The following is a 19,766-nucleotide window of genomic DNA, read 5'->3' on the forward strand; positions in this document are numbered from 1 at the left end:
ATCACTAAAGACACTGCTGCTGTGACCCAAGGTCACCTCCATATTTATACTGTTGACTGTCAATCAGAATGTACAATAATGTTATGTTACTTACTGTGCCTTGTATATACTTTTTATTTGTATTTGTAGCTAAGTACCGTGCGACGTGTTGAAGGGTGGACTAGCAGAGTAAGATTTTCATTGTACAGCAAACTGTCTGTTTAACTGTGCATATGACAATAAACAATCTTGAATCTTGAAAGCGAGACCAGCTAGTTAGTAAATAAATAAAATTTAAAAAATAGAGGCAGCTCACTGGTAAGTGCTGCTATTTGAGCTATTTTTAGAACAGGCCAGCGGGCTACTCATCTGGTCCTTACGGTCTACCTCAGGGGTCACCAACACGATGCCCGTGGGCACCAAGTAGCCCGTAAGGACCAGATGAGTAGCCCACTGGCCTGGTCTAAAAATAGCTCAAATAGCAGCACTTACCAGTGAGCTGCCTCTATTTTTGAAATTTTATTTATTTACTAGCAAGCTGGTCTCGCTTTGCTTGACATTTTTGATACTAAGAGAGACAAAAGTCAAATAAAATTTGAAAATCCAAGAAAATATTTTAAAGACTTGGTCTTCACTTATTTAAATACATTCATTTATTGTTTTACTTTGCTTCTTATAACTTTCAGAAAGACAATTTTAGAGAAAAAATACAACCTTAAAAATGATTTTAGGATTTTTAAACACACATACCTTTTTACCTATTAAATTCCTTCCTCTTCTTTCCTGACAATTTAAATCAATGTTCAAGTAAATGTATTTTTTTAATCGTATAGAATAATAAATACCTTTTAACGAAATTCTTCATTTTAGTTTCTGTTTTTTGGACAAAGAATATTTGTGAAATATTTCTTCAAACTTATTATGATTAAAATAAAATAAAAAATATTCTGGCAAATCTACAAAATCTGTAGAATCAAATTTTAATCTTATTTCAAAGTCTTTTGAATTTTTAAAAAATGTTTGTTCTAGAAAATCTAGAAGAAATAATGATTTGTCTTTGTCAGAAATATAGCTTGGTCCAATTTGTTATATATTCTAACAATGTGCAGATTGGATTTTAACCTATTTAAAACATGTCATCAAAAATATATACTTATTGTGAGAAACCATTAAGATTATCAGTGTTTCCACAAAGATAAATATCAATAATTATTAATAATAACATACAGTTAAAGGTAAATTGAGCAAATTGGCTATTTCTGGCAATTTATTTAAGTGTGTATCAAACTGGTAGCCCTTCGAATTAATCAGTACCCAAGAAGTAGCTCTTGGTTTCAAAAAGGTTGCTGACCCCTGGTCTACCTGGTGGCCGCGGGCACCGCGTTGGTGACCCCTGGACTAATTATTCGCGAACGTCACTTTTTCGACCTACGTCACAGTGCTGCGGAAGTAGGGCGGAAGTAGTGCGGGACTGTGTGACTGACTGACCACCCTTAAGTGATATTAAACTACTTTTGGAAGACGAGGACGGACATAGACACGTTAGATAGATAGCTATATATACATTTCTATTTTTAGCGCTAGTTAATCAAACTACTATGGCGTTTTGGAAGACGCTAGGTGGGAACACCACTTTTGCTACCCCTTAACTTCTCATTCGGGTAAGTTGTTGTTCTGTAACTGGTGTCAATGTATTGGCGCTAGCTTGCTAATAGCTACTATAACTAGCTGTTTGGTGTAAATATGTTGACACTTTCTAGCCAGTAACTACTATAACTAGCTGCTTGCTGTAAATGTATTGACACTATCTAGCTAACAATCATATGGTTGTCACCGCTCTACCGCCCTTCACCTTATCGCACAACAAGCTAGCATTAGCTAGCTTTTAGATAACGGCCATATTCACCATATTCATGGTCGCTTTCTCCCCATTTTTAGTAACAATCCCTGGAATTAAGTAGCTCCAAAACGGCAACGGTAGGCAAGAAGGATCCTTCCGGCTCAGCATCGATGATGGAGTTAGCCGCGGTGAGTAAATTTACGATGGACGGAACCGACTTTTGCTGGTGTTTCCTGCCTTTACCCATTCAACATATCTTTACCTTCACGTTACCTACCTTCCCTGCATCCTAGAGCCACACTGGTGATTTTTTTCTGCCAACCATAATGTTTGAAAAATGGTGACGGGTTTTTACACAACTTTTGTTTTGAAGGGGTAATTGCCAACTTCCTGTTGATTTTTGCTGAAGGATGTCAATTATTAAAATGTAGGTCTAAGTGAGACCTACATATAGGTTTTTGTTTCATGTCTCTGTTGTAAGCACAATACCAATGGTGGCAATATTCATTCTTTCCTTAACACGGATCAATCGTCCTGTCCCCTTAGCAGAAAAACAGCCCCAAAGCATGATGTTTCCACCCCCATGCTTCACAGTAGGTATGGTGTTCTCGGGATGTAACTCAGTATTCTTCTTCCTCCAAACACGACGAGTTGAGTTTATACTAAAATGGATACATGGATGATACATCAGAGGATTGGAAGAATGTCATGTGGTCAGATGAAACCAAAATAGAACTTTTTGGTATAAACTCAACTCGTCGTGTTTGGAGGAAGAAGAATACTGAGTTGCATCTTGAGGGTTAACCGGAATTGGGAGTTCATCGCCCACTACTTTGAGGCAGAGGTACTTGTTGCGTCATGGCCTGCCAGAATCACAGAGAAATCATAGACCAAAAGAGAAATATTACAACTTATTTTAAGTCCATTTGCAAGGTACTGCCTTACTTGTTTCCCCTGACAGCATGTCACTGAGTTGCATTATTGTACACATATCACATATTTCCAATTTGTCATCACATGTCCAAATAGGAGTAGGAGGAAGCAGAGCTTAATTCATCCATCCATCGATTTTCTACCACTAGTCCTTTTCAGGGTCGCGGAAAGTACTGGAGTCTATCTCAGCTGCATTCGGGCAGAAGGCGGTGTACACCCTGGACAAGTCCCTGCATCATGGCAGGGTCAACTCATTCATTGCTTTTCAATTATTTTCTGTTACGACCCCCCCAGGAAGAAGAAAACATTTATATTCGTCAACAATAATTAGTGTCATTCGTCTGTAAAATGGTTATAAGTACCCCTCTGCATACCATTGTATCCACATTAACATTAAAGAAAAAAAGGAAAGACATAATGATCAACTTAGAGCAAAAAGTAACCGTATTAGCATTTTTTTAGTCTGAACAGAAGATTTTTAAATTGCACCAATTTACCTGAAATCCAAAATGAAAATTATCCTTATTTACATTTAAAAAAAATGTTGATCGACTTTAACAACTTGATATGGAAAAATAAAATAACAATTGTAAAAATGATAATACATTGTAATGTAGATGTGTCCAAACCAGAGGTGTCTTGGATTTGGCCCGTGAGATGTCATGAGTTCAATAAGGAATCTGCTGGTGTGTTATGCAATTAATTCTAACTATCTGACAATCTTATTGCTGCAATTTTGCTGCCATCTTGTGGACATAATGAATAATTCAGGTCGATGACCATTAACTGTGTTTAAAGTGAACACAGCACAGCCTTGTTTTATATGACCCAATCCAGACAATTGCCTGCCGCAAAAAAATGCAACCAACACAAAAAGTCAACACACATGGTCAAAACCCGCTTGCTGAACTCACCATGAAAAATACAAATTACATCCATTCAAATCCCTTACAATGCTTGATGGGGAAAAATGCAAAACACTCGTCACGGAAGTATATAAGGTAGGAGTTGAACTTTTACGTTGTCTTAATATGCAATTATATTAATCTTCCATCCATCTTCTACCACTTGTCCCTTTTGGGGTCGCGGAGGGTGCTGGAGCCTATCTCAGCTGCATTCGGGCGGAAGGCGGGTAAACCCTAGACAAGTCGCCACCTCATCGCAGGGCCAACACAGATAGACAACATTCACACTCACATTCCCACACGAAGGCCGATTTAGTGTTGCCAATCAACCTATACCCAGGTTCATGTTTTTGGAGGTGGGAGGAAGCCGGAGTACTCGGAGGGAACCCACGCAGTCACGGGTAGAACATACAAACTCCACAAAGAAAGATCCCGAGCCCGGGATTGAACCCAAGACTACTCAGGATCTTCGTATTGTGAGGCACATGCAGTAACCCCTGGTCCACAGTGCTGCCCTATATTATTCATATTAAAAAAAAATGAATAAAAACAAACGCAGTTTTGACCCACAGCCAAATCTTTTAAGCTCAATGCAGCTCCCCAGTCAAAAAGTTTGGAAACTCCTGTTCGAATTGATTAGCAACATTAATAAACTCAGGGGCACAATATATCAAACGCTTTATTGACCCTACAAAACAAATAGGAATAAAACATTGTGTTGATTTGTTTTTAATCAAAATTAGGAAATCAGCATTAAAAGCTACAATGAGCATGTTTCGTAGTGCACAGCTTTTCGAAACGGGGTTTGAAGCGTGATACTGCATGATACTGATAAAACATGTTCCTTGGAGGTACACGCCCTCAAGGAATCACATTGTCCTTTGCCCCATTACTTAAAAAAATAATTTAATTTATTCTTCCCCTTTTCTATTTCATATCAATTTCTTACATGTTTGTTAATTTCCTGTGCACAATTTGTAACACAATTGAATTAAGTAAATAATAAAGTTCTCACAAATAAATTATGCTTCCAAAAGACACACGTGCCATTGTTGTACACTTGACTAGCGCTGCAGCTATCGAATATTTTAGTAATCGAGCATTCTATCGGATATCCGGATCGAGTAATCGAATACATCATATTTTTGCTTAATTAAGGTTTAAAAATACATTCAAGTATTGTGTTTTGCTTAATTGTCTTTTATTTCCTAAATGCCTGTTTTCATTATTGAAGTCTGACACGCACAGCTGAAATGCGTCCGTGGTTGATTGTGCCAATTTGTGTGTGCTAATAAAAACAGGTGCGCTCTCAGCCCAATTTGCTGTGTGGTGTGATCGCATAAGCTAAGTTCTTGTCTCTCGTCCGTTTTTGATGATTATTATACGGTGCCGTTTAAATGGTGGTTTCTCCACGCAAATCTGCTGAGCTGTTTTCAACCTGCCAACAATACATAAACGATATAAAAAGACAAACCACTTAATAATGACAACAACAGTTTTACATTTTAAGAAATCAAATAGGTTCATTTCATTCAATGCATGCAAAATAGCTATCAATGTTCATTTTGCCATCATAACATGTTTGAGATGAAAACACACGTATATAAAATTTGTTCAAAATTAATATTCCCTGAGAGAGGTAAAATAAAACTATATTCTTGGTATCAAAAATAAAACAAGAACAGTTTTCATTATCTCAAAAATAAAAAGGTGTATTAGGTAGTACCTTTTAATACTGCATTTGAAATGTGAAACTTCATATTCAGAACCAATATGGCTGACAGATACTTGGCACACAAGTGCTACCACTGTGAACAAGGACTTGGAACTCTTACATTCTACAGAGACTATAGTATGTGCAAGCTATCAAAGTAGCATGAGGTTGCATGACTTGAATAACTTTGCACGACTACTTTCACGTGGTTAATAATGAAAGGCTAATTGAACACGACAATTCGGATTGCTCTGTTAGTTTTCAACACTTTTTGGTGGCATTTGATGACTTCGCGGGAGTTCGAGAACACATCCTAGTTATCATAATGAATAACATTTATTTTACTAACAAAACTTTTGCATTTACATTTGATAAAAAAAGACTTACCTTGCCTCCGGACGTCCCTCAAATCGAATGTTTTCTCAACAGGTGCTACAGCATCAAACTTGTGCTATTGTGGTATGCGAGCTCCACTTTGCAATGTTTGCATAATACTGTGTTTTCCTTCGATTTTAGTGAGAAGTGTTCCAACACCTTAGACAACTTTTGTCTGCGGCGTTTGCTATTGCGATTTATGTTGGCGAAAAAGTTTTCTAAACTCAAGCGTATTCAAAAGACCGGTACATAAACACGCTGTGCAATACCGAAACACTCCGTGTAAAACGTGAGCTTTGACTACTGTTTACTAAACGAGGCAAAATATTGAAATAACTTATCGACGCCTCGAGGCAGCAAAAATTCCTCGAATGTATTTTGTAATCGAAGTACTCGAGTTACTTGAGGAATCGTTTCAGCTCTACCCCTGACCAAAATATTTTGCAATTTTATAGAGCAACTGTTTTACGTACCGAATATTAGCTATTGTCCTTCTAGTAATACATTTGTTTGCAGCAAATAGTAATTAACAGCTACTGAGCCCTGTTTTTGTACTACTGCTTCAAATCTGAGTAGCCCATTAATTTATGATAGTACAATTTTGTTTTACATTTTACTAACTAAGTAACATTTTTACCCTTGAGCAGAATACATTTTTTAATTCCACAATCGCAAAAACTGACATTCCATTGTAATTTTTCTCCTCCGTTGCTAGACAAAGATACATTAAGGTGGCCACTGAATTACTACGTACATATATTTAAAGACCATCACACACACATGCAAACTAACACACACATGCACGCACACACCCAGTCCATGACTCATGCCATTTGACAAAGATGCGGTGCAGCAGTTAGGGGTTGGAGAGTGAAAAAAGCGGATGTGTGAGTGTGTCTCCGCAAGATAAAGATAGAAGCTTGTAGAAAAACCTGGATTATAATCCTCTGCTTTGGCTGTGAAACTGTGTGGTAGGGGGACGGGGGAGGGAGACAGGACGTCAAACCAACCGGAGAGGAGCCTTTGTGGGTCTATAGGAGCCAAACACCAAAAGATAGGAATGCTTGATTTTATTTTTGGCTTTATTTATTTCACATGCACTTTAAATCACTAGCATGACTTGTTAGCATGATTTAAAAGCGGGGCAACATGCTGGAAAAGCAAGATCCTTCCAGGCAAGGGCCAAGCATCTTGGGGAAGGTAGGAACTCTGTGCATACTAAGTATGATTAGTGTCGTCATTACCGTGTACATTGACAGTACCTTATTTTTCTTTTTATATAGCCTGTTTTAGGAATTTCGTGTGAGTGTGTGAGAGAGGGCGAGAGAGAACTGTCTGTGCAGATCTCCATCATCATGACCTCTGCTGTGTCGGCATGCTTTATTTACAAGGAGTCCAAATGTTGTTTAATACGCTGTTTATTTTATCTCCATATCTTCCTTTCCCTCAATGCCCCTCTTTCATCTTTTCACCCGTCCTTTTGTGTTGGCTTTCTGTCTTCAGGCTCATCCAGCTCTCAAAGCCTTTATGTGCGGCTCCCTCAGTGGCACCTGCTCAACGCTGCTCTTCCAGCCGCTGGACCTGGTTAAGACGCGACTGCAGACCCTGCAGAACAACGCCAAGCCAGGGTTTGTGAATAGACGTCATGTCTTTGGCACACAGATGCTCGCCATGTCCTCCTGGCGCGAGCTGACAAAAGGGCACACATGTTTGCAGGCAGTCTTGTGAGCCATAAAGCATCAGTAGCTTAAGGACGCATGGCCACATTTTAAACATGTCTCTGTGCCGTTCCGCTATGTTTGCACCATTTAATGTCATCCTTACTCTCCTATTTGCAGGTCACCAAAAGTGGGGATGCTTAGTGTTTTCGTCAACGTGATAAGGACAGAGAACATTTTTAGCCTGTGGAAAGGAGTTTCACCGGTGAGTAACCCACCAAACAGATCTACTTCAATGCAATTCTTGAATACATTTTGTTGACGATAATGACTGAATTCAGGGCAGATTTTACAGTAAGTTGTGGCAAAAGTTGTGATTCTTTTGAATTGACTGTATTTTTGTAAAAAATGTTTTCAATGTTGTTCTGTACATAACCTCAAAAAGCACAGGGTTTCAACAAAAATTGGAGAATGAATACCGTATTTAAAGGTCTATAAAGCACACTGATATTTAAGCCGCACCCACCAAATTTTTGAAGAAAATAATATATGTACATATATTAGCCACACCAGATTATTAGTAAGCATAAATTATTTTAGTTATATTGTAAAACTTACAAACGTTGATTGGCGTGGTGAATGAAGAATGTTTTCGAGCAGAAACGCTATGGACGAATATACTTTCTGTTCAAGGAACAAAACAGGAAGTATATTGCCAACCCGCAGCACCTGCAGTGAGCGAACTAATCCAAAAGATTGCGCCATAATACAAACAATAACACACTTTTTTAGTGTCTGTTGGCGTCAAAGTACTTTGTTGAATAAAAAACATGATGGCCGTTACCGAAGACAAATCCATTTTAAAAAAGTAGCGGCTTGTATTTTGGGAAATACGGTACTGTGGAACCTCGATTTATGAGTCCCTCTGTTGGTTAGCATTTCGAATTACGAAGTTTTAGAATAATCCAAATATGCCTCTGTGTGCAAACCATGTGTTTTTGTACAAATGCATTGTTCATTCGTTAATTTTGTGTCCCGCCTGCAGCCATTTTTTGCTGCAGTGCGCCGCATTTTTGGAAAGGCTGAGCCCTCCACGTCACTTGCTGCGCCATACAGTACACTAGGGTTGTACGGTTTACCGGTACTAATAAAGTACCGCGGTACTAATAAAGTACAGCGGTACTAATGAATTTAAAGTTATACTATACTGCCTTTAAAAAAAAAAACAGTACTTTTTTACATTTCCATGCTGCCTTGCGGCGGTGATGTACAGAGCTGTGGTGCATGTGAGTGTGTGAAAACACACACACAAAGCACATATAAGCAAAAACAGTGTGGAAAAGAAGAATGGCAAAAAACGTACTTTCTATTGTTTAATAAAGAGCGTGTGTGAAGCGCAATATGGAGGTATTTTGGCTTCATTAACTACGGATAAAGGTGATGCTTTAAACACGGATGCGCCGCACTGCTTTACAGTACGCCTCACCAAAGATGGCAATGAAGTATTCAAATCTTAGCTCAAACTTAGGTAAACATTTAAATAACAATCATCCAGACCTGCACAAGGAGTTTAAAGGTAATTTAGTTAACTAGCTGCCCTGCTGTGCACATACAAATACGTAGACGCTCACACAGCTGGCTTGTTGCCAATTATATAGCGCAGTCCAAACCACCCCAGTAGCGTAAACTAAAGTAAGTGAAATGATTGAATTTTGTTAAAAGTATGTGTTTTCCCTGCTACATGTATTATCTATGTATTTTTAGCCATAGTATTGTTTTTAGTATTTACTTATGATTGTATTTGTCTTGCACAGACCAAGAGTGGCAACCATAAATTATGAAGCATTTAATACGATATCAAGAAAGCTTGCTATTCTATGCTAACCTAACCCCAGATTATGACAAGGTATATGTAATATATCCATCCATCCATTTTCTACCACTAGACAATTGTAAATTATTTTTTGAGTGCAATAAGAAAAGCCAAGTGTTTTTTTAATTTTTGTTTTAATCTTCTAAAATTATTCTTGGAGTGCAATATGAAACATGTTTAATGTATCGTAAGATTTTTTGTTAAAATGAAGCCAAAAATGACATAGGTATGTGGTGCTCTTTATTTTGAAAAGTATCAAAATACATTTTGTTACCGGTACCAAAATATTGTACTTAGACAGCCCTACAGTACACTACTAACCCCTTAACCATAGGGGTTGATCAATCACCCCCTTATGTATGTTTGATATACAGTACTGTATAGAACTTTATATTGTGTTGAAAGTGTACAAACCTTCACTAAAATATGGACTTTTGTTGAGGCTGGAACACATTTTTCATATTCACTTATACAGAAATGTGATTCACTATACAAACTTTTCGCTTTACAAACCCTGTTCAAGAACCACTGAAGTTTGTAAATCAAAGTTCCACTGTACTCACTGTATTGATGATTTACTTGTTTTGTACCGCATAGATTTAAAAATAGACACTAGATGGCAATAAAAGCACTTACTCAGAGCTAACTGTCAAAATAATGTACTTGAGTTATGACCAAAAGTGGATAGTAACGTACTTAATTTCAAATCAAACCTTATTTATAAAGCACTTTATATACACAGGCAAGTGGCAAACACATAGTGCTATACAAAAAAACTAACAAAAAAAATAATAATAGAAGAAAACACACACATTCATGATTTTTTTTAGACTGTATTGATTTAAAATTGTGTAATTTTGGTAAAAGTTTCTCATTTTGGTCGTCAGGCCCTATAACTAAAACTTATGTTTTGTCCTGGTTGAACCGTAGGAGATTCACTGCCATCCATGACTTAATTTACTCCTTTAAATTCATCTAAGTAACTATCTGGATAAATGGTACTTGTCTGATTAGTTTTGCTTTTACTTGAGTATTTTTGTGAAGGAGAAATGCTACTTTTACTGTGTTGAATTCAGTTTTATTGGATTGCTACAATATTGCATTACTATCAAACAAAGCCTGGCAGTCACATATAAAAAGGGACATATTTTACAATGCATCTGGAAAGTATTCACAGCGCTTAAATTTTTCAACATTTTGTTTTGTTACAACTTTATTTCAAAATAAAACAAATTCAGTTTTGTCTTAAAAAAATCTACATTCATTACCAAATAATAACAACCTGAAGTTTTTTTTTAATTGGCAAATTTATTTAAAAAAATCACATGTCCATAAGTACATACGGCTTTTCCTCAATACTTTGTTGTTGCACTTTTGGCAACAATTACAGTCTTAAGCTTTTTTGAATACAATGCCACAATTGGCATATCTGTCTTTGGGCAGTTTCATCCATTCGTTTTTGCAGCATCTATGAAACTACATCAGATTGGATAGGAAGTCTTGGGTTTCATCCAGTATGTCTCTGTACATGGGGGGGGCGTGTTGCATGGCCAGGGGCGCAGCGCTTTAAACTCGGCTTTGAAAAGCTGTGCACTACAAAACATACTCATTATAGTCATTTATCCTGACTTCCTCATTTTTGTTTATAAAAAAAAACAGCACAAAATGTAGCATTATTTTTTGTTTTGTATGTTGAAGTCTTTAATATATTCTGCCCCTGGGTTAAAATTGCTGATCAATTTGATTATATTATCATTTATTGAATCTATTTAATTATATTTTTGAGTATCAAATAGTTCAAGTCAGTAAAAAATATTTGTAGTTTAAAAGATAACATTTTTTTTTTATTTCAGGCATATTCATGCACTTTAAATATTTTCTGTTACTTATAGGATAGGAGTGGAGCGGGGTGCAAAATGTATTAAAAAAATCATTTAGAAGCACTGCTATATAGTAACGGTACTCTTACTTTTGTAAAAATGTTGGATACTAAATGTAATATCTGTTATAATATTTTTAAATATTCAAAAAGAGTCATCAAGATGATATCTTCTTCAATTTTGGCAAACATTTTTATTCAAATAGTTAACGAATGTGTAATTCACCTCAAAAAGAAAAGCATCTAAAACTGAAATGTAATTCCATCCTCATTGCTATTGTAATGTAAGAACATCCAGCAGATGCCTTGTGGGATACATTATTGCGCATTTCTTTAATTAGCTCTCTTTGTCTTTGGCAATGTTTTCACATTTCAGAATACAGCAATTAGCATCCATGCAAGTCAAACAAGCACAAATGACAGTAGGAGCCTTGATGATGATGATGATGATTGTGGTTATGTCGTCTCTGGCAGTCATTTGTTCGCTGCATCCCCGGGGTGGGCATCTACTTCAGCACCCTCTACTCCCTCAAGCAGCACTTCTTCCTGGACCGGGCACCCAACGCCTGCGAGGCCGTGTTATTGGGTGCAAGCGCCCGATCTGTGGCCGGCGTCTCTATGCTGCCGTTCACCGTCATCAAAACACGTTTTGAGGTAAAGCCCAAACTGTGCTGTGCAATTTGATCAGGAACCTCTCAGTTTGTGTTGACTTGTTCACTGGGCATTCACTGACATGATCTAGGAGATGGCGCTGTGCTTATATACGTATCAGAGTCATGTACTATATTAGAGGCACCATGTGTGGTAGCAAGGACGTGTGCAGCTGTGTCTGGAAGCATGTAATCAAGTTGTTCTGACGTTAGTTTTCCTGATGAAATAAACCAAAATAATACGTGTGAATATAATTCTAAGTATACTCTAGCTCATAAACTAAAAAACATGCTTTTATTTTGTGAAAGTAATGCATATTGTATATTTGAGGGCAAATTTGCATTCGTTTTTGATGCACATCTTTATTATATTCATGCAGTGCTTAGTGACCAACAGCTCTCTAACACGCCCCAACCGGCAATTTTTTTTATTTTAGAAAAAACACAACAAGCAAAAATAATTGTACTACCCTCATTTTGCCAAAATCTTCATTAGTTTTGGACGAACAATTACGGAGAGATTATGACTTTTGTGTGACTTTGTCAATTGGCGTCTACTTCCAATGTAGTGTTTGTAATCACTGCGCTGTATATACCTGTGCTTTTACTTTTGCTCTTTTGAATATTTTTCCTAGGTTTTGCTGTGGCGAGTCATGGCCTTCTGATTTCATAATCACCATATTAACTTGAATACTGAACTAATACTTCAATATTTATTAGTGTAGTTTGGATTATTAGTGACACTTGCAGAAAAGGTGCAAATTTGAATCAAAGTTTTGTTGGCAAAGGGTATTAATTTACTGTGACTCAGAGTGTGATGTACCACCTTTCCTATGTGCATGTATGCTTGCTTATCTTGCACAAGAAACTGTTACTAGCTCTCCAGCCTTCCCGGCGAACCTTCACTTCGCATATTTTCTCCTTTCTGGGTTGCGGGGAAATGTATGCAATTGTTTCCTGCTTTTTTTGCGAGTCGCGCATCTCCATGCTGCACAACAGGGCATGTTTACATGGCAAACACTCTTCCATTAAAATACATATACAATTAGGAAGTGCAGTGTTGCTTAGCTGCGGCTTAAAACTGGTACATAACATGGCGCCTTGTAGAGATGCGAGTGCTTTAATCGACCGATTAACCGGGTTGTCCATACTCTGTCTATACACGACTCTGATATATATTGAATAAAGGGAAATGGTTCATAATGCTACTGCTGTTCCAGAGTGGCTATTACAACTACGTGAGCGTGGCTGGAGCTCTGAAGAGCGTGTACAAGACGGAGGGATTTAGAGCGCTGTTCTCTGGCCTCACCGCTACTCTGCTGCGAGACACCCCCTTCTCTGGGATCTATGTCATGTTCTACAGCCAGGCCAAGAAAACGCTGCCTCAAGGTCCAAACCACTGCTATTTTATCATCTTAATAAAGTTATAGCTAATCCCCTTAACATTTTCTTTGTTTTTAAATCAGAGGTGACGTCGTCATTCTACGTCCCCCTGGTGAACTTCAGCTGTGGTGTGGTGGCAGGCATCATGGCGTCACTGGTCACGCAGCCTGCAGATGTGGTGAAGACCCACATTCAAGTCAGCCCATCACACTGGAGAACGCTGGATGCCATTAATTATGTGTACAAGGTGAGTGCCAACTCTTCACCGCAGTAGCATTCAGGAAACCGGCATGTCAGACATTCTGGATCTCTGACTAGTAGGGGTGCAAAAAAACCCCCAAAACGATTCACGTCTGAAACGCGATTCTTATTCCTATATATGTGTGTTTGTGTGCGTGTGTGTGCGTGTATGTGTATATATATATATATATATATGTATATATATATATATATATATATATATATATATATATATATATATATATATATATATATATATATATATATATATATATATATATATATATATATATATATATATGTATATGTGTGTGTATATATGTATGTGTATATATGTATGTATGTATACATACGCATTTATATATATATATATACATACAGTGGGGAAAAAAGTATTTATTCAGCCACCAATAAGGCAAGTTTTCTGACTTAAAAAAATTACGGGCCTGTAATTTTCAACATATGTACACTTCCACAATGAGAGACAAAATGGGGGGAAATAATCCAGGATTTCAAATTGTAAGATTTGTTATTAATTATTTGGTAAATTCCTCTGTAAAATAAGTTTTTGGCCACCTGCAAACAAGCAAAATTTCTAGCTTCCACAGACCTTTAACTGCCTCTTTAAGAGGCTCTTCTGTCCTCCACTCATTACCTGTATTAATGGCACCTGTTTGGCCTCGTTATCAATATAAAAGACACCTGTTCACAACCTCAAACAGTCACACTCCAAACTCCACTATGACCAAGACTAAAGACCTCTCAAATGACACTAGAAACATAATTGTATACCTGCATCATGTTGGGAAGACTGAATCTGCAATAGGTAAGCAGCTTGGTTTGAAGAAATCAACTGTAGGAGCAATTATTAAATAATGGAAGAAATCTCCTTCGATCTGTGGCTCCACGCAAGATTTCACCAAAATCATTACAAGAATGGTGAACAAAAATCCCACAATCACAAGGGAGGACCTAGGGAATGACCTGTAGAGAGCTGGGACCAAAGTAACAAAGGCTCCCATCAGTAGCACACTATGCCACCAGGGACTCAAATCCTGCAGTACCAGGCATGTCCAGGCCTGTCTGAAGTTAGCTAGAGAGCATTTGGATGATCCAGAAGAGTATTAGGAGAATGTCATATGGTCAGATTAAACCAAAATAGAGCTTTTTAGTAAAAACTCAACTTGTCGTGTTTGTAGGAGAAGGAATGCTGAGTTGCATCCAAAGAACACAATACCTACTGTGAAGGATTAGGGTGGTAGAAACATGTTTTTGAGCAATGGGACCAAGACGACTGAGCCCTGAAAAGGAAAGAATGAGTGGGGCCATGTATTGTGAGATTTTGAGTGAAAACCTACATTATTATAATAGACTACAACACAATAAAAGACACACTAAAAGAATGAGATTACAAACAAACGAGCCTTAAATGCTACATTAAAAAAGCCAGAATAAAAATGATAAACAAGGGCTAAATGTACCTTTTTTTTATTATAATTTTATATCTGTTGTCACACTTTAGTGCAGACTGTAACGCAACAAAAGGGGTATCTTCTTCAGCTTTGGTAAACATATTTATTGAAATTGGTGATAGATGCTTAATTCAAGGACCCAAAACCAGTGAAGTTGGCATGTTGTGTAAATCATAAATAAAAACAGAATACAATGATTTGCAAATCCTTTTCAACCTATATTCAATTGATTAGACTTCAAAGACAAGATAATAAATGTTCAAAATGGAAAACTTTATTTTTTTGGAAATATTAACTTATTTGGAATTTAAAGCTGGCACAGGTGGCAAACATGACTGAGAAAGTTGAAGAATGCTCATCAAACACTTACTTGGAACATCCCACAGGTGAACAGGCTAATTGGGAACAGGTGGGTGCCATGATTTGGTATAAAAGCAGCTTCCAGGAAATGCTCAGTCATTCACAAACAAGGATGGAGTGAGGGTTACCACATTGTGAAGAAATGCGTGAGCAAATTGTCGAACAATTTAAGAACATTTGTCAACGCGCTCTTGCAAAGAATTTAGGGATTTCACCATCTACGGTCCATAATATCATCAAAAGGTTCAGAGGATATGGAGAACTCACTGCACATAAGCAGCAAGGCCGTGACCTTCAATCCCTGAGGCGGTACTGCATTAAAAACCGACATCATTGTGTAAAGGACATCACCACATAGACTCAGAAACACTTCCGAAAACCATTGTCAGTAACTACAGTTCGTCGCCACATCTGTAAGTGCAATTTAAATCTCTACTATGCAAAGCGAAAGCCATTTATCAACAACACCCATAAACTCCCCCGGTTTCACTGGTGCAAAATTGAAAAGTGTTCTGTGGTCTGACGAGTCCAGATTTCAAATTGTTTTTGGAAACTATGGACGTCGTTTCCTCTGAAACAAAGAGGAAACGAACCACCTGAACTGTCATAGTCGCCAAGTTCAAAAGCCAGTATCAGTGATGGTATGGGGGTGTATTAGTGCTCAAGACATGGGTAACATACACATCTGTGAAGGCACCATTAATGCTGAAAGGTACATACAGGTTTTGGAACAACATACAGTATGTCTTTTCATGGACACTCCTGCTTATTTCAGCAAGACAATGCCAGGCCACATTCTGCACGTGTTACAACAGCATGGCTTCGTGGTAAAAGAGTGCAGGTACTAGACTGGCTTGCCTGTAGTCCAGATCTGTCTCCCATTGAAAATGTGTGGCGCATTATAAAGCGTAAAATACGACAACGGACACCCTGGATTGTTGAACAACTTAAGCTGTACATCAAGCAAGAATGGGACAGAATTCCACCTGAAATCTTCAAAAATTGTTCTCCTCAGTTCCAAACGTTTAATGAGTGTTGTTAAAAGGAAAGGCGATGTAACACAATGGTAAAAATGCCTCTGTGCCAACTTTTTTGCAACGTGTTGCTGCCATTAAATTCTAAGTTGATTATTTGCGAATAAAATAAAGTTTCTCAGTTCCAACATTAAAGGGGAACATTATCACCAGACCTATGTAAGCGTCAATATATACCTTGATGTTGCAGAAAAAAAGACCATATGTGTTTTTAACCGATTTCCGAACTCTAAAAGGGTGAATTTGGCGATTTAAACGGCTTTCAATTGTTCGCTGTCGGAGCGATGACCTTTCACCCGTGACGTTACAACATGAAGCAATCCGCCATTTTCTCAAACACATTACACACACCAAGTCAAAACAGCTCTGTTATTTTCCATTTTTTCGATTGTTTTCCGTACCTTGGAGACATGCCTCGTCGGTGTATCTTGTCTTTGCAGTCTATCCAATTGAATATAAGTTGAAAAGGATTTGCAAATAATTGTATTCTGTTTTTATTTACGAAATACACAACGTGCCAACTTCACTTGTTTTGGGTTTTTGGGTTTTGTACATCAATCCACTTAAAGCGGCAGTTTACAAGGTGCACAAAGTACATTTTTTGAACAAACACCAGCTAGCCTATGTTAACATTAGTGGACTAACACAGAGCATATGCACTATATCAGTAGTTGTCAACCTTTTTTCAGTGATGTACCCCCTGTGAACATTTTTTTAATTCAAGTACCCCCTAATCAGAGCAAACCATTTTTGGTAGAAAAAAAGAGATAAAGAAGTAAAATACAGCACTATGTCATCAGTTTCTGATTTAGTAAATTGTTAACGGTGCAAAATATTGCTCATTTGTAGTGGTCTTTCTTGAACTATTAGGAAAAAAAGATATACATATAACTAAAAACTTGTTGAAAAATAAACAAATGATTTAATTTTAAATAAAGATTTCTACACATAGAAGTAATCATCATCTTAAAGTGCCCTATGTGTGGATTGTAATAGAGATCCATCTGGATTCATGAACTTAATTCTAAACATTTCTTCACAAAAAAAAAAAAATCTTTAACATCAATATTTATGGAATATGTCCACAAAAGATCTAGCTGTCAACACTGAATATTGCATTGTTGCATTTCTTTTCACAGTTTATTACACTCATAGTTTTTTGAAGTATGATTCTTATTTATAAAAGATTTTTGAATTGTTGCTATTTTTAGAATATTTTTTAAAATCTCACATACCCCTCGGCATACCTTCAAGTACCCCCAGGGGTACGCGTACCCCCATTTGAGAACCACTGCACTATATGGATGTTTTCTTATATATAGACTTAGTATGGTTAATTAATAAGCAACAATAGTTTTTTGATACTGACGAATAGTGTTTTATTTGTTATTTCCCAGGTTTCTCAAGTGGACCATGTATTAGTGTTCGTTTAAGCAACACGTTTTTTATCATCTGTTTTGTTTTCCCCCTCCCAGGAGCACGGCTTGGCCGGGTTTTTTCGCGGCGCTGTACCTCGGTCTCTGCGGCGAACTCTAATGGCTGCCATGGCCTGGACTGTCTACGAGCAACTGATGGCTCGAATGGGCCTCAAATCCTAAAGATTCTGATATATTTTGACAATTTTCTAATGGAAGGAGTGTGTGAATGACTGTGTAAGTGTATAAATGCTAATTTATTTGGTGGTAAAAATGTGCATTTGTAGATGTGTTCTTTCGGGCTATTGAGGGAACCAAAGACTGTCATGCTGTGAACTTCTTGCTATTCTTGACTCCTGACTGAATTGTATTGAAGGTCCGAATTTGACATGCACATGACCCCAACCCCTTCCCCCCACTGCATTATGCCATATTTCTTAAATTTGCACAAGATTTAGCAACTTGGAAGTATTTCGTACGTGCCAGTAAACCTTCAAAAATATACAGGTTACTCAGTTTTAACCTTAGACAATCAAAAAACACACATCGATGCATTATGGGGAAAATACCTTTGCTCAAAGATCCCAATATAGCCTTTATTACCCTATGCTACGCTTTAAAATGTTCCATTACAACCATTTACAATAGTAAATCCCATGCTCTGATTAACTAGGAACAAATTAAAGCATGTAGTGGCATCTCTGGATTATTTTGATATTTAAATAAAGCCTTTCTTTTTAGGGAAATGTAGCAGGTATTTTCTAAACAGGGTGTAAGGCCTCAGAGTTGACTTAATGAACCTGTTCTTCTATTTGCAGGACATTGAACTGGCAAGAGAAGAATTAACATGTTCTCTGGTCTTGTGCACACACTTGCTGGTTCAAGCATCTGAAGGCACTTAGCTGTAGATATGTATTATTGTTGACAAAAAGAGAGAAATATATCAACATTTTCAAGTGTCTGTTCAAACACTGCCAAATAGATGATCTGTAATCTGTTTTGTTTATTGCAAACGTGACAACCTCTTATGAGACAGTTATTTCATAGCAACATGTAGAAGTGTAATGTTCCATTGTTTGTGTTTATCTCGCAGTAGTTTGAGTACATGCATTTGTGTCTCATTTGACTTATGTTCATTCTAATCGTCAATATTTGGTCTGTGCAGTGTTGGCAACGACGTTGTGCCTGTCACTTTTTATGGTAATAAATGTATTTTCTTAAAAAAAAAAAAAAAATACAGTGTATTTTTTTGTTACTATAAAAATAGTTTAAAAAACAAAACAATAAGTCTTAACTAATTTTCTAAAGTTTTTTGCATCTCTTTTATTTATACTTGTCAACCCTCCCAGATTTTCCGGGTGACTCACGAAATTCAGCGCCTCTCCCGAAAACCTCCCGGGACAAAATTTCTCCCGAAAATCTCCCGGAATTCAGGCGAAGCTGGAGGCCACGCCTCCTCCGGCTCAATGCGGACCTGAGTGACGTGTACAAACAGCGTGTCTGCCCATTGACGTTATGACTGTAGAATGATCGAAGGCGAGCTCTTGGTTTCTTATGTGGGTTTATTGTTAGGCAGTTTCTTTATCGTACTCCCAGCGCGGTAAAACAACACACAGCAATAGTAGTCCGAATTCGTCTACCTAAAGCAGTTCGTCTGCCAAACGGCAATGTGTTGTGACACTCTTAAACAGTGTACATGCATATGCTTAGAAAAACAAGGATGGAATATTCAACCCTCAACTCAACAATGAGTAGATGAGTGTTATGTGTGTGTAAATGTGTAAATAAATGAACATTGAAATAAAAGTTTTTCATATATATGTATTTATAATAAAATAAAAATATATACATATATAGCTAGAATTCACTTATATTTCCTATATATATATATATATATATATATATATATATATATATATATATAAGAAGTACATGGTGAATCTATGAAGCTAGTGGTAAATATACGCCTCACCTCTTAACCACGCCCCCCGCCCACCCCCGACCACGCCCCCACCTCCCAAAATCGGAGGTTTCAAGGTTGGCAAGTATCTTTTAT

General features: G+C 37.3%; 1 protein-coding gene across 3 annotated transcripts; it reads left to right on the plus strand.

The window, feature by feature from the left end:
* Positions 1-1,409: 1,409 nt before the first annotated feature.
* Positions 1,410-18,934, plus strand: LOC133559683 (mitochondrial glycine transporter B-like). Of its 3 annotated transcripts, XR_009808250.1 has the most exons (9): positions 1,410-1,640; positions 1,918-2,007; positions 7,250-7,374; positions 7,585-7,669; positions 11,631-11,810; positions 13,027-13,195; positions 13,273-13,436; positions 17,771-17,947; positions 18,529-18,934. XR_009808250.1 is itself a non-coding variant. In XM_061911680.1 (8 exons), exons 2-8 carry the CDS (start codon positions 1,990-1,992, stop codon positions 17,891-17,893), a joined length of 864 nt encoding a protein of 287 aa, XP_061767664.1. In that variant the 5' UTR covers positions 1,410-1,640; positions 1,918-1,989; the 3' UTR covers positions 17,894-18,167. The 3 variants fall into 3 exon arrangements, 2 of the variants coding, with proteins under 2 accessions (XP_061767664.1, XP_061767677.1); XM_061911680.1 differs by lacking the exon at positions 18,529-18,934 and having other exon boundaries at positions 17,771-18,167; XM_061911693.1 differs by lacking the exons at positions 1,410-1,640; positions 1,918-2,007; positions 18,529-18,934 and adding an exon at positions 6,554-6,946 and having other exon boundaries at positions 17,771-18,167.
* Positions 18,935-19,766: the final 832 nt, after the last annotated feature.

Source organism: Nerophis ophidion, linkage group LG01 (genome assembly GCF_033978795.1).
Source record: "Nerophis ophidion isolate RoL-2023_Sa linkage group LG01, RoL_Noph_v1.0, whole genome shotgun sequence".
NCBI lineage: Eukaryota > Metazoa > Chordata > Actinopteri > Syngnathiformes > Syngnathidae > Nerophis > Nerophis ophidion.